Raw genomic sequence first — 15,872 nt, forward strand, 5'->3', positions numbered from 1 at the left:
CAGATGCTTAGAAACCACCTAACTGTGTCTGATATGTTTTCTTGTAAATTATTATTTTTATCAAGCTTATATTTCACAGTAATTTCACTTTAATGCTAATCAAAAAGTTATTTGTTATTGAAATGCCTTATTTTAAAATGTCATTTTATTGGTATTTTACAAAGTTTTAAATACTTCCAAAAATCTGTACGCTGTTGATTATCCAACTCTTCTTCCGCAATGAAAAAAATTATTCTGTGCCTTAGTAAATTTAACTTAAAAGAAATTATTCAATTCTATTAAAAAATTTAAAAATAGCACCAAAATTTAAGTAATTCTAAATTAACAACTTATTGAGTAAAGTTCACTTCATTTTATCATGTAAAATCCACCCAAATATGTAAGAAATTTTGTGTTGAAACTACTTGAATTATTTAAGTAAATATAACGAACTAGGCATTGGACTACTTCCCAGCATGCTTTGCACACTGAAAAAAATTATTCATTCAATTTACTAATTTTTTTACATTTAAACAAAAGTTTTTTGTTTTACTTTACTAATCTTTTTGGTTTAAATGTAGCTTAAATAAATTGATTGCAACCACTTACCTTAAAAAAATTGAGTAAATTGAATGAATAATTTTTTTCAGTGGAGACTGCATTTGGAGAGTAAATTTTGAAATTAAACGCTATTTTTGTGTTTTTTAAAAAAAAAAGACTTGTTAGTGTTTAAGGTTAAATCTTTGAGATTTAGAAGTTTCTGTTTTGAGTTTTGTGGGTACCATCATTCAGAAGAGTGCTGCTTGTGTATAGACAAAAGGTGACACGATGAAAATCATGATGTAAGCAGTAACTGTGCTTATGCCAGTACTGAGACCTACTGAGTCTCTTCTTACTTGCTCAACATAATGAGGCACTTAAATGTGGAAAGTTAAGATAGAATAAGAGATTAAAAAACATTGGAATTAAACCATTAAATTGATCTGGTTGCACATAACTAATTTTAGTGTACTGAACATAAAAAATGTAGTAAATTCTAATCAAATATAGCTTAGCTACAATTATGAATATAATTAATCTGAAATTACTTATAATTTATCAATTGAGTGTACTTATATTTTATAAGTACACTCAACTTAAAAAATATATCTGGAGTTAGATAAATTCATTGTGTGCATCTTCTTGCCATAATAAAATTAAGTAAATTCAACATAACATTTTATCAGTGCATGCACTTAGAGGACTTTGCTGAAAAAGTGTAATGGAATCTGCCAACAATGCTGTATTTCTGAATGGTGTAAGGCCGGGATTAAGTAGATTTAAAAGTACTATGAACATATAATACTATATATGCTAATATATATTGTTGTTTTACAAGTTTTAATGTCCGTCCATATTTATTTTCAATCTACTTTATTAAGATACTAACAGAAAATACAGGAAATATGTATATATACAATTTCAGGACTAAATGTCTTCTTTAGGCATCGTCAGTGTTTAGTGTGACCTCTCTTGGCACTAAACACATCTTGAGCGCTTTTAAGCAAAATTAAGTAAAAAGACTAATTTCTTTAAAATTAGAAATGAGGATTTTAGGTTTAAGAGATCCTGCAGTTTCCCACTATTGCTCAAGTGGAAGGGGAGTTTACCCTAAAAACTTGACACATCAGTTGACATTTTTATACAGTTTTTAATACTACATACACATTTCCTGTATTTTCTGGATGTATTCTATCAAAGAGACTGAGAAACAATTATATATGATCTCTATAACATTGCAAAAACAACTAATCTAATTGTGGCTTGGTGGCCAAAGACTTTTGCACAGTACTGTATGTTAAGAAATGTCAGTGCAAGATGTTTTTAAATTAAGGCAGCTCAAACATGCATTTTAGGATAAACCCTGTCTGGGAAACTGCCCCATAATGTTGGACTTAGTGCATTTGGTGGCAAGTCTGTCTAAAAAAGAACAAAATGACAAAGGATTGTAAATAACTAAAGTTTATGGTCTGTGACTCGGTGTTAACGATGTCTGCCCATTTGCATATTTTCAATTTCGACTGCACTGAAAGAGTCTCTCTTGGTACACTCATAAAATGGTTTATTTAAAAAAATACAGAAAAGGTCTATGCATTCCATTGCATTTTTACACAATCGAAAAGATCCACATGACAGTTCTATTAAATGTAACTTCGCATTTACAAAACATTACTCTATTAGGTTCATAATTGACCATCTATTAGTCTTTAAAATTGAACAAAATCGAAAACTTTAATACAAATATCAAACAGAGCAAATGATGAATCAAACTCACACAGAGCATGCCTTGATCCCTAAGTGGATTATTCCTATATTACAAATAACAATCAAAAACCTGATCAACACAAAAAGATACTAGCTGCCAAAATTCAGAAGAAACATACAACACTAAGCTTCATGTTTAATTAAGTATACCATGAAATCCCATTGGAAAGGTATAAAAGTGTAATTGCGTATGACTGAGCAGAGAACATGGAGAATAAATGGGGGGCTTTAAGGGAAATTGATATATTACTGAAATGCCAAAACCAATAAGTACTTTTAATGATTCTGGCTATATGTTAGTTCAGTTATAAATTGTAAAACTAAACCGTTATCTGTAGACAGAGTATTACTCAACATAATAAAAAGGGATGGGGGCAGTTTTGACTATTATTATTATTTATTATATGATAATCCAATTGAAAAACTGTAAGAAAATAAATGACTTTTCTATTGCACCATTGACAAATCTTTCATCGCCAATTTATGTTTTTCTCCCAACCTTTTAATCCTTCAATTGCTTCTGGATTAGCGGAATTTGTTGAAAAATTCAATATTCATTAACTGGGATACAACAATACCCAATCTTTACTTATTGCCAGACTATGAAATACCATCACAATAATGCTTTTCAAAACTGGCATAGCATCCGTTATCACAATAGCAGACGATTATAAAGGCACTCATTTATACTGGATGCTTTTCATTATGTTAAACTCATAATCCAAGTAGACTGACTGGGGCTTGCTGGTGTGAAATTACATTCAAATCAGTCACTAGCTAATACAGAAGCAGAACCAACCCCTTCTGGACGAATGAATGAATGCTTGCTTTAAGAATTAATCCCATTCAAAAGAACGAAACAACCACATCAACATGTGCAAAAACATTACGGATACAAAACTACACTTCAAAGGTGAACCTAAATTGCACTCATTCAACTACCTCAAATAGCATAGTTAACCTATCATAAATTAGCATTGACAACTTTAGTTCAAATACACATAGGAAACAAGTGTTATGCAAAAGCACTCCTTCGGTTGTTAAACTCAATGGATATCAAACGCTTAAAAGGAGAACAGTTCTTGTACAAAGAAAACAAAACTTATTAAATATAAGAATTTATTCATACCTTTTCAATGTGTATTGTTGAGCTAATTCATATTTGCACCGTTTTTGACAGTATTATTGATTAAAATGGCCAACGCAACAAGATTAATCTTTTTAGACATTTAAAAATGTGACATTGACAAAGACATACAAAAAAAGTGAATGAATGTATTATCAGTAAAGTATAGCATAAAATGACTCTGAAACAGGATCACATATAAAACCATGCAAATTAAATCTTGTTTAAGTTACATAATTTAAAAACTCAGTTATGAAACTCACGTCAGAATTATATTTAACTCTCAATATAACAATAAACAAATGCATGTGTTGAATCACTATAATGTTTAAGCAAATGTAGTAAACAAGGAGATTTAAATGAAAAGGCATCACTAGCGCCCCTGAGTGCAGGTTTTTATATATTTTTTTCTTAATAAATTCTGCTAAAGTGTGACCCATACCCATATATAAATGACATATGTCTTGCTATTATTTTAAAATAAAAAAGCACAAAGCACAATGGATTTTAAATACAAAACAGACAGAAAACAAACAAACGTGATGAATGAATGAATGAATGAATGACCACGATATTAAAAGACTATTCTACACAAAAATAAATAATTAAAATAAACAAGAATCCTCTTGCAGAGGCCAAATCCTATTTCCTGCATACATGAGAGGTAATGCACAGGTTCCTCATAATAAATCACTGCTATTTATTCATAACTCCAAACACAGCCTGAAAATAATGATGAAGTTCCTTCAAGCAAAGCGGTATAATCAAAAACCAGAAGATGAACAGTGAAAAAGCAAATCTTTCTAGTTTCTAGTCTAGCTTAAATACTTCACATACTTCATAGTGAGAGGTTGGAAAAAATAAGACTATTTTTTTCTTTAAGATATGATTGCTGTTTTTCACTCGTGACAGGCACTTTTTTTGTAAAAACCAATTAGCGGATCAACGCGAAACACGACAGCCCAGGAAACAACATGAAAAGTCTCTGGAGAGATAAGTCATCTCAATCATATAATATATAAACAAATATAAAACAATACTGAGTAATCAGCAAAAATATATTTCAAATTAAATACTTTGGCTGAGAAAAACCTAAAAAGTACTCGCGGGGTCATTTCTGAACCGAAATTTAAAAAAGAAAAATATACAGTCTTCATCATTTTAGGAAAAGTTCGCATATTCCTTTTTTTTACACTGTGGAATGTCAGTCAAGTCTGTCGGGCTAAATCGAATTCCAACCCTCATCGCAAGGAAGGATTTGGAAGTCATTTTGGGAAACCTGTGGACCTGCACTGGGCGCTGGCGTCCCTGATGCTGAACGAGGAATCGGGCAAAGGCTCGGTGGGAGCCCGTGGAAGCATTGGCTCTGGTGTGGGAGGGGAAAGGGGAACGGGACTGACCTCCGAACAAGGAGCGTGGGCCGATTTAGTTGGCTGAGGAGGGACGGGCTGCAGCTCTCTAGGTGGCTTTGTTGGCCGCTGGAAAACCAGCTCGTCCATTTTCGCGACGCCACCTTGAGCGGTGTCAGCTTGTAGCTGAGAACAGGAGTTGACTTTGGTGTCAAGGTGAACGGGGGGAGAAGATGATTGGGAAGGAAAGGATGTGGAACACAGATCAGTGGCGTTAACCTCCTCCGACTTCACTTCTTCGGTGTGGTACTGCTTTAGGCGAATGTGCCACGCGAGGCTGCACACGGCCGAGACCGTTTTGAACTGGTGTATGACGTTACGTGGGATGAAGTAGATGTCATCATCGCAGAGCTGCATGCGAACGTAGCGGATGCCTTCTCTACGCAACTGGTTGAGTTTGGCATCGTCCACCCACTGCACACACTGTAGAGAGAATGGGAATTATGGGAATGCTGAGCTCCTGTTGACCTGCCTACATCAGGGTTTACCACAGATTTTTACCAATAACTTTTTGGTGATTTTTATCAAATAAAGACCAACAGTATGTTATTAGTAGTTGCTTTATAACTTCACAATTGACAGCACTACAAAAATAAAGCGCATTATTCATTACCGCACAAAGCAGAGACTTTAAAGTCCACAAGGCAATTCGTACCTGTGACACCGGTGGCTCATAGAGGTCAAGCTGAAGCCTTTGAACGACATCATTGAAGTCCTCGGCGTGAAAACAGACCACATCTTTGGTTACCCGTGGCTGGTCACTCCTACAGGAAAGCGCCGTATTAAACGTCATTTGATCTGCTGTTACACACAGACACAGCTTTTTGCGTAGCAGATGGTTACATCTACTCACCACTCGCCAAACTGCACCGCTTTCAGGACACCCACAGCCGCTGTACTCTGCCAGTCAAAGCTCTGGCCGACGTGATCAGCGTGGGCTCTCGTCCGATCCTCAAACAGGACCTCACGTGGTTCACTGGCTCTCGGTAAGTAATGCAAGTTCTTGATCTCATTCATAGATCTACAGATAAAAGAAAAGAGCTTAGCAAGATTAATCAGCTGGTGTTACTATGCTTCATACAAAGATAGCTTTATGTTTGGACAGAAAGCACACCTTCGCCTTTTGAATGGAGATTTGGGCATATCAGCCGTGGGAACCATTTGCTCTCCAGGCCTCACCCACATAATGGGACCATCATCACTTTGGGACCTGCAGTCAAGCTTTAGACTGGACAGAGTGCCCCATGGTAAAGTCATCTGCACAGACAAACAAAACGCAATGTAATCTTGTATTGACCAAGGTCTGTCTATATTTGCACATTAAAGAGACCAGGAATTGTCTTGAAAATATTGTACCAGGAAGTTAGGACGGGATTCACCTTTATAATAGCCAATAATGTTTGAGTTATATCACGGCCATGTACCATTTCCTTTTGCTAGCCTAGTTTTTATTCTAGATAGCATTTAACTGAATTTGTATACACAAGATGAGTTAGCAATACATTTTAAATAATAGACGTGGGTTATAAGCCACAAAACCCCCATTTCAATTTAAAGACATGCAACCAAATAGCATTGAAAATGTTAGAAACCCTCCTGGCAAATCGTGAAATGACTCAACACCATTTGCACTGTGAAACCCCGTCGGTATATGACCTTTTAAAAATTGTCTAACCTTTAGAAATGGAGATTCCTCAAGCATGTCCAAGAACTCTGGGAAATAATCGCCCACTTCCTCGTCTACTGCACCGACCAGACTGATCTGTCTCATGGGACCCGCTCTGTACGTCCCGGAGCAGTATGTTCGACTCACCTGCAACACATTAGCAGGTAAGATGGAGATCTCTATGTAAAGCCAGCCACATTTACACAGTCAGCAATTAAGTAGTAAAAATCTGACATTTTTTTCTTTTGCAACAATGTTGTCAAAAACAATCTACATTCACACCCATCTGCAAAAACGTCTAAGGGGCGGGACACGGCAAAGCTTTTTTAGGCAGCTAAAATCGCCCGGCAGACGCCGACTGATAGCTTTCTTTAGCTGAACGCTTTGGTTGCTGTGATACTTCTGCTTTGTTTATCAGTTGTTGTACGATGCGCCGGTTGGTTGTTGTGATATTTTTCCCGCCCCTACTCCACTGTGATTGGACAGCCGTGTAAGAACTGACATTGACGAGTTGAGCTGTTTACACACAGTTAAGTATTTCTCAATTCTCGGAGTTCAGCGCTGAGCACGGAAAAAACGCTGAGCGCTGGCTTTCAGTGCAGAAAAAAACCCCGCTGATAGCTTTTTTGAAAAACGCAGCGCTTATATTTGGAACAATTGAAAACATATGCTGCCGTAAAAGCTTTGGTGTGCACGCCCCTTTAATGCCCTGAATTATGTATGCCAGGCCAATAGTTGGTGATGTCACATTGTTTAAAAGGTTTTTAACAATAAGCCTTTCGTAGGCGTAAATGTGGGTTAAGATTTTGCCACATTGTAACTAAAGGGCGATTTATAGTCGTGCGTAGGCTATCCGTAGCCTGTGCGTAGCTCTGCGTAGCCTGACGCGCACCTCACAAAATTTCTAATAGCGCGTCAGATCTACGCGGACCGCAAGCGCTGTGATTGGTCCACCAGAACCCCTCCCGTCAGGTAAAAAATCCTGCGTCATAGGTATTTCCGTTTCAGACAGTGAAAACAAAGATGAGCCAAGTTGAGGAGTGATTTAACTCAAACTGCAACATAAGTCGCTGTTTATTTACTTCCATCATGGCTGGTCTTCTCAAATCATACACAACACGTTGCTATTTCTTCTTCGTTTGTGGGTTAACTTGGCAAGCTTCTTCTTCTCTGACGGTCGCGCTGCTACTGTGGTTACACGCGTGGATACTGCCTACCAGCGGTTTCCGCGTGTGTTTGCACGTCGACGCGGAGGACGACGCAAAAGTATAAATGAAAACCCCGTCGCGGCTACGACGTAGGACCTACGCACGACTATAAATCGCCCTTAAGGGTGGGCGATATGGGGAAAATACCATATCACGGTTGTTTTAGGACAAATCACGGCTTCACGGTTTTATCACAGTTCTCTTCATGTTAGTTTGTTAAAGACTACTGAGCCTTAATACAACCATAATAATGACCCCATTTAAAAATGCAGTCCTACAAGGTAACAAAATATGCTCTGACAGTGTGTGGACAGTACGCGTACAACAGTGCATGCGCAAGAAAATATTAAGACAGGACACTGCAAACAATTACACAAAGGAAATAGACAGCATTTGCACACACACTATCGTTTTCTCTTCTACTTTCACTTCTTCCAAGAACAGAAAGCTGTGGAACATTTTCTTCACCATAATGTTTATTTCATGTTATTTGTTTTCTTGATGTTTGTTTTAAATTTTGTTTGCAATGATGGATCGGCTATTTTTCTACACTTATTCTACATTTTTTAATGTACTACAAATGTTGCAAATCAGTGCTGCCCTGATGGCCTGGTAGAGTATTAATTTGAATAAGAAATAATTTGTATTGTGTGTGTCAAACAAAGCCATCCGCGTGTAGCCGCGGTGACATTGAAAGCTCTGCAGACGTGTGCACGCACGAGCCGAACGCGGAAAAAAGTATACTCGGCCCTTGACTCATCTTCATGTGGCGCGCGCCTCAATTTGTTGCATACTTGCACTTGTTGCGTACTTCATGGTACGATTAGGCACGATACAACGATATTTCCGGAAAAGTGGATCGTGGAGACATTTTAATCATTCACGGGGGAAATATCATCATATTGCACACCCGTAATTGGAACCATAGAATTTTTTATTTCTGTCTGACATTTTTTCAATATTTAGTTATTTACATTCTAACTTGTGTACATTTCGGAACTTTGTAGGTATAAACTTTTTGTTTTCTAAATACAAAGTCAAATGGAATGTAAAAAGTTTGAAGCTTTAAGGATTAGTCCATTTTCTTAAAAAAAATCCAGATAATTTACTCACCACCATGTCATCCAAAATGTTGATGTCTTACTTTGTTCAGTCGAGAAGAAATTGTGTTTCTTGAGGAAAACATTCCAGGATTTTTCTTTAATAGAGCCCAATACTTAACAGTTTTAATGCAGTTTCAAAGGACTCTAAACGATTACAAATGAGGCATAAGGGTCTTATCTAGAGAAACGATTGTCATTTTTGACAAGAAAAAAAAAGAACTTTTAAACCACAACTTCTCTTCTTCCTCCGGCTGTGTAACGAGCCAGCGCGACCTCACGTAATTGCGTCATGACGTCAAAAGGTCACGTGTTACATATATGAAACACACAATTTGCTGACCATTTTAAACAATAAACTGACACAAAAGACGTTAATTGGTGTCATTCAACAAACAACAACGTCAGAATGGTATTCTTTCTCCACACTTGTAAACACTGGGACGTAGTTTTGATACGTCATCTGTGACCTCTTGACATGATGGCGTATTATGTGAGGTCGCGCTGGCAAGTCACAGGACCGGAGGAAGAAGAGAAGTTGTGTTTTAAAAGTGAATTTTTTTATTTTTCTTGCCAAAAATGACAATCGTTTTGCTAGATAAGACCCTTATGCTTCTTTGAGATCGTTTAGAGTCCTTTGAAATTGCAATTTTAAACTGCATTAAAACTGTTAAGTGTTGGGGTCCATTAAAATGAGAAAAATCCTGGAATGTTTTCCTCAAAAAAAATAAAAAATTAAACAATTTCTTCTCGACTGAACAAAGAAAGACATCAACATTTTAGATGACATGGTGGTGAGTAAATTATCTGGATTTTTTTTTTTTTTAGAAAATTGATTAATCCTTTAATATCAAAATCTGCTCCAAAAGCAAATGTAAATAAATTATGCATCTCCGTTTGTGGTTGTAGTACTGGTGAAGTAAATCTATACTTTGCTGAAAATGTAAATGACTTCACTGTTTTTAAGAATTTGCGGTTTTGTATTTAACACAGAAAGAAAAAGGCGTTGTAAAGCTTGTACTTCAAATATAATTTTTCAGGCCCCAAAACATCATTGTTGTGTGAACGGACAGCCAGAAAAGTTTGCATAAAAGTGCATAAAAAATAGAGATGCTCCGATACTCTTTTCTCTGCCCGATTCCGATACCTGAGCTCAGGGTATCGGCCGATACAGAGTTCTGATCCGATACCTGGCTGTGTATCTGTATATACAGCTGTATGTACTACTAACCCGTATGAATTGCTAGAAATATTTTACGTGTGCATCAGATTTATCCCTTAATAAAACATGAACAAATACACACAGTAAACTAGAGAATACATCTGACAGTAATGTTTATTTTGTCTTAAGTGAAAAACATAAAAAAAATGTTGTGTAAAAGGCCCCTTAAGAGTTTCATTTGCAATGTGTAACAGGGCATAAGAAGCCATACATTTAAACTCAAATAAAAGGTTATGGGCCTATTTACAAATGCTTCACCGATTTACATTTTGTTCAAAAACTAATGTAACTTTCCCAATTATTGCGTCTGTAAAAAGTATACTTTCAATGTCAACATTAGTTTCAATCAAAGATTGGTAGTGCATTATGTTAGCAACACAAATGTCATGGGTTCGATTCAAGTGACCACAAATACTGATAAAATGTATAACTGCACTGTTAGTCGCTTTAAGTAAAACCATCTACCAAATGCATAAATCTAAATGTTTATAGTCGAGTAGTACCACATGCAGATTTGGCATTATTTAAGACAGGTTGAACTGTCACCTTCCATAATACATATGCCAGGTATTAATGTAACCTGCATTAATGCAGTGCAAAAAGCAAACAAGCAAACACCTGACAGTGCAGTCTGATAAAAGTGCCTTTACATCAGTTAAGAGCATAAAGTACCAGCCTACCTGGGAGTGAAAATTAGCGATAGTGGTGGTCTCAATGTCCTTCTTGCCAAGGAGCTCCACTTTGACCGGCGTATTGGGAAAATTGAAGGCAAAGTAGTCCAAGAAATCCGGCATGTAGGCAGCTGCTCCGTGCACCACAGCGAGGGCATAACGCGCTGCTCCTTTAGGGTTTTCATCAAAAGCGAGATTCAAAAACTCCTGGGCAAACTTTTCAGTTTCCCCAGGCCCCAGTAAGGACAGTTCATCTGCGTAAGCGTGTAGTACCGAAGCCCCTCCGTTGGGCTGCTTCTCCTCATGTATGAGTCTACTGAAGGAGGAGTTGGTCTGTAGCCACGAGCTGCGTATGAAATGGTCATGGTGCGAGAGGAAGGGCTTCTCAATGCCTTTGGGAGTCTGGTACTCACCAAAGCCAGGGCTTGTGTGACATTGCTTTTCGTCTTTGAGGTACGCAAGCACCGCAGGGTCTTCAGAAGTCGGAGGGCCTCCTGTCAGTCCCGCACACACCGTCTGAACCTCTTTATTGTGCAAGCGCAACTTCTTGCCACGCTCGTCTTCACGATGACGCTTCTTCTTTTTCTTTTTCTTGAGGAGGTATTCCTCCAAGGTCTGCTTTTTGCCATTTTCAGGATAGGGCTCTAAAAAGAAATTGACAGCAGAACAGTTTCTCAAAATTGGTTCATTTTGGTACATACCCTTTATAAGGGCTTTAATGACAAAACTGGACAACATGTGGACAATATGTGGACAATATTTGCAGCAGCTGACATCATTTTCATATAATTTGTGACCCTACATAATAAATTCAGCTGAAGTAATTTTTTTGACATTCTGTAAAAATATAACCTTGATATATTTAATATTGACTTATATGTATTATGTAGTTACTGTGCAATTACAAGGTACCGCCACCTAACCCATATTAAGTATAATTATGTGCATTTTTGTCACGTGTCCATCACTTATATTAAACTGTGACTACTTTTTTTTTTAAGCAGTTTTATCAATTACACTCGCTGGCGTGTTATAGCACACATGCAATAAAAAAAACAAATATTGCTTACAGCAGATAAACGGTGCTTATCATGTATATGGGGGCGTTCACGCGAGCGTGCTCGCACACGGGTTAGCAGCAAAGGCTAACGACACTTTTCTCCGCTGACTTGTTGGAGCCCAGCCAGCAATGTGAAACTGTGATTTACGTAAAAATGATGTAAAATCGTACCTTTCTTTATCTTGCATTCGCCCACTTTAACGTTCGCCTCGGCGTTTTCCTTCTTGGGTTTAAGTTTCACGTCCTTCTCGATGTGTTTGGGTTTGTTATTGATGGGCTTGGCCTTCGCTACTTTAAGCGGCGTGAAAGTGAAGAGCGGAGAAGGCGGCAGGACCGCGGCCACCGATGTCCTCTGCGGGACGTGGGCTGTTGGTGTCACTTTACGCGGCGGCCAGCCGGGGGGCAACTCCTTCTTGGATCCGTTATGGTTTTGATGATGGCGATGTTGCACAGGTGCCTGCTCCTTGTTGCTGAAGTTGCGCGCTTGGCTGTTGTGTTGTTGGTGCGGTGGATGCGCTCGTTGTTGGGCATGTTGGGGAGCGTGTTGATGGTGATGTAGCTTAATTTTCTTCGCTTCCTTCTCCGATCTATCCCGCTTGCTGTCGGACGGCGAACACTCGCGCTTTTTCTTCTTTTTCTTCTCTTTGGTGGCTTTGTCGAAGCTGTCCCTGCTCTTCTCCTCTACTTTGACGCGCAGCACATCGACCTGTGCAGCCATTTTGCACGTATATTTAAAAGGCTTTAAAAGGGACTTTCTGCGCATGTTTACTGGGATCTGTAGTTCTTTACCTTGTAGCCAATCAGCGCTGACTCATTTGTAGTTCAACTCGTCGGGTCGCGCGTGCGCAATATCGGCAGCTTCGGGTAGTGATGTTTTTTTTAGGTCTATGGTTCAAGAGATGCGTGCGCGACTGCACGCGCCTCGCCCAGCAGCTGACGTAATGCTGTTGCTAGCTTCAGGCATTGGGCGGAGCCGTATTGTTGAGGAGGGCTTGCAAGAACAAACACGAATAGGTATTAATAATCTCAAATATTAACAGTGTTTAATAATATAATATTTTATAATTGTCTGCATAGTTTAAGTTCAGGTACCAACAAAAAGAGCTCGAATTTGAAACATCTCGTAATTAATTTACATTTTATTTTAACGATATGCTAAGATTATCATCATTCTATTATATTTTTTTTAGATAATGATTGGTCTATGTGCAAATACCACATTAATAAATACTGTAGTATAGTTTAGCAATTACTACACTTTGTTAAAGGGATAGTTTACTTTAAAATGAAAATTCTGTCATCATTTACTCATCCTCATGTTGTTCTAAACCTGTATGAATTTTTTTCTTTTTTTGATGAACACAAAAGAAGATATTTTGAGAAATGATGGTAAACACACAGCAGTAAGTGATCATAGACTTCCATAGTAGGAATAAAAAATATGATGGGATTTAATGGGTACTGTCAACTGTGTGCTTACCATCATTTATCAAAATATTTTCTTAGTCATTTATTACGATACTTCCAAAATATATTTTTTTCTACTATGGAAGTCAATAGTCACTTACTGCTGTGTGTTTACTATAATTTCTCAAAATATCTTCTTTTGTGTTCATTAGAAAAAATAAATTCATACAGGTTTAGAACAACATAAGGATGAGTAAATGATGACAGAATTTTCATTTTAGTAAACTATCCCTTTAATGTGTACTACAGTATTTACTATATAGTGAATTGACGTACGTTCTGACTACAGTATCTAATTTTACCTGTTTAATTTTAACTATTAAACTATATTAAACTACAAAATTTTCATATAATGTAGTATAATTAATATTTTGTTAGCGTATCCTGTAGTACTATTCTGTTTTATTAACTATAGCAAATTGAGAAACCGTCAAAATATTGTCGTACAGTCATGACCAAAAGACTTTATTTCAGAAAATTAGGTATTTCTCACAGAAAAGTTATGCAATTTCACATCTTTATAAAAAAAATCAGAGGGAAAAAGCTATTGACAACTTCACACAAGACTCTCTTTATTTTTCTCAAATTATTGGCACACTTTCAAAATTGTGGACAAAAAAGTTTGTTTTAAGCATGTAATGCTCCTTTAAACTCACCTGGTGTGTGCAATATAAAAATCACACCTGAAAGCAGAGAAAAAGGAGAGAAGTTGACTCAGTCTTTGCATTGTGTGTGCCACACTAACATGATGAACAGACAGAGGAGAACTGAGGACTTGAGAACCAAAATGTGGAAAAATATCAACAATCTCAAGGTTACAAGTCCATCTTCAGAGATCTAGTTCGTTTGTCCACAGTGCGTAACGGGATCAAGAAGTTTGCAACCCATGGCACTGTAGCTAATCTCCCTGGACGTGGACGGAGGAGAATAATGGATGAAAGGTTGCAATGCAGGATAATACGGATGGTGGATAAGTAGCCCCAAACAAATTCCAAAGAAATTCAAGCTGTCCTGTAGGCTCAGGGTGCATCAGTGTCAGGGCGACTTCCTGTCGACATTTGAATGAAATGATACGCTATGGGAGGAGACCCAGGACCCCGCTGCTGACACAGAGACATAAAAAAGACTAAAGTGTGCCAAAATCTACGTGAGTAAGAGGGGAAAACGTCTTGTGGACAGATGAGACCAAGATAGAGATTTTACTGTTCACCGAAAGAGGCCTACGAAGATAAAACACAGTACCTACAGTCAAATATGGTGGGTGGAGGTTCAATAATGTTTATTTTGCTGCCTATGGCACTGATCATGAAATCTGAGGATTACCAAAAGATTTTGGTTTGCAATGTAGGGCCCAGTTTCAGAAAGCTGGGTTTGCGTCTGAGATCGTTGGGTCCTCCAGCAGACCCCAAACACTTTTTAAAAGCACCCAGAAATGGATGCCAACAAAGCGCTGGAGAGTTCTGAAGTGGCCAGCAATGAGTCCAGATCTAAATCCCACAGTGTTGGGAAAAGGCGCCCTTCCAGTATGAAAGACCTGGAGCAGTTTGCAAAGGAAGAGTGGTCCAAAATTCCGGTTGAGAGGTGTAAGAAGCTTATTGTAGGAAGCAATTGATTGCAGTTATTTTTTCCAAAGGGTGTGCAACCAAGTATTAAGTTAAGGGTGCCCATGGTTTTGTCCAGCCTATTTTTGGAGTTTTGTGTTAAATTATGTAAAATTAGCTTTTTTTGTGTTGTTCCAATACACACAAAGGAAATAAACATGTGTATAGCAAAACATGTGTAATTGCAATACTTTTCTGTGAGAAATACTTATTTTTGCCAACACTTTTTTGCCATGACTGTATAATATAGTAGCTGTATGCTATCAAAATAAGAAGCATACAGTTACAAACATCTCTTCATGTACTATTTTGCACATGATTTCAAATGACATCATACAAACCAATTTTGTTGTTTTTTTCCACATTTAAGGGGGAAATTTTCATTACTGCGATGTGTCCATGACTTTATTGGGTTCTTTGACATGGAAATATTTATAATTAAAAAATCTAAAAAATAAAAAGCCTCAGTGCATGTTATAATATAAACATTTACAGTAAAGAAACATGTGGTATTTGGTGATCATTGGTAAGAGACAATAATAAGGAATATAAATGTGTCTAAGACAAATTTTCTCATCCTCCGCAACAATTTTTAATCATTTAGGCCTTCAAGGAACTAACATTTTCAAAACAAATTTGTTGGAAGGGACATAATTGACTGTGACACTCAAGATGGCTACCAAGCAGTTCTTATTTTTTCTCTCCAAATAAGAGTTGAAATTTTGTTTGTCATAGTACCTAGACAACTTTTTAGTTCTCATTACCGAAACATGAGTTTGTAAATGCATATATTTAATGTAATATGTTGCGGTAATGAGAATTTTTGATAATGATAATCTAAAAAAATTAAATAATTCTATAGGAAATATTTTTTAAATCCTTTAAAAATAATAGTTATAGTAAATTCAGACCATAATCTTATATGTGCAAAAAATGGCTTCAAGGGCTTTTTAAAAATTCTGATGCTGGACACCTTCCAAGTCTGGATTTCGTGAGAATCACCCTTTTAGGTTTTGAATTCAAACACTGCTCTTGCATACTTTATAGGTTCTTGCATGC

The 15,872-nt window shown here is 37.2% G+C and overlaps 1 protein-coding gene across 1 annotated transcript; it reads right to left on the bottom strand.

The window, feature by feature from the left end:
• Window positions 1-2,063: 2,063 nt before the first annotated feature.
• rsbn1 (round spermatid basic protein 1) lies at window positions 2,064-12,619 on the bottom strand. Its single transcript, XM_055187711.2, has 7 exons — window positions 11,917-12,619; window positions 10,695-11,329; window positions 6,494-6,631; window positions 5,933-6,075; window positions 5,672-5,839; window positions 5,474-5,582; window positions 2,064-5,241 (listed from the first exon to the last, which is right to left on the bottom strand). Exons 1-7 carry the CDS (start codon window positions 12,506-12,508, stop codon window positions 4,675-4,677), a joined length of 2,352 nt encoding a protein of 783 aa, XP_055043686.2. The 5' UTR covers window positions 12,509-12,619; the 3' UTR covers window positions 2,064-4,674.
• Between the last annotated feature and the right edge of the window lie 3,253 nt (window positions 12,620-15,872).

The sequence above is a fragment of the Misgurnus anguillicaudatus genome, chromosome 13 (assembly GCF_027580225.2).
Source record: "Misgurnus anguillicaudatus chromosome 13, ASM2758022v2, whole genome shotgun sequence".
Classification (NCBI taxonomy): domain Eukaryota; kingdom Metazoa; phylum Chordata; class Actinopteri; order Cypriniformes; family Cobitidae; genus Misgurnus; species Misgurnus anguillicaudatus.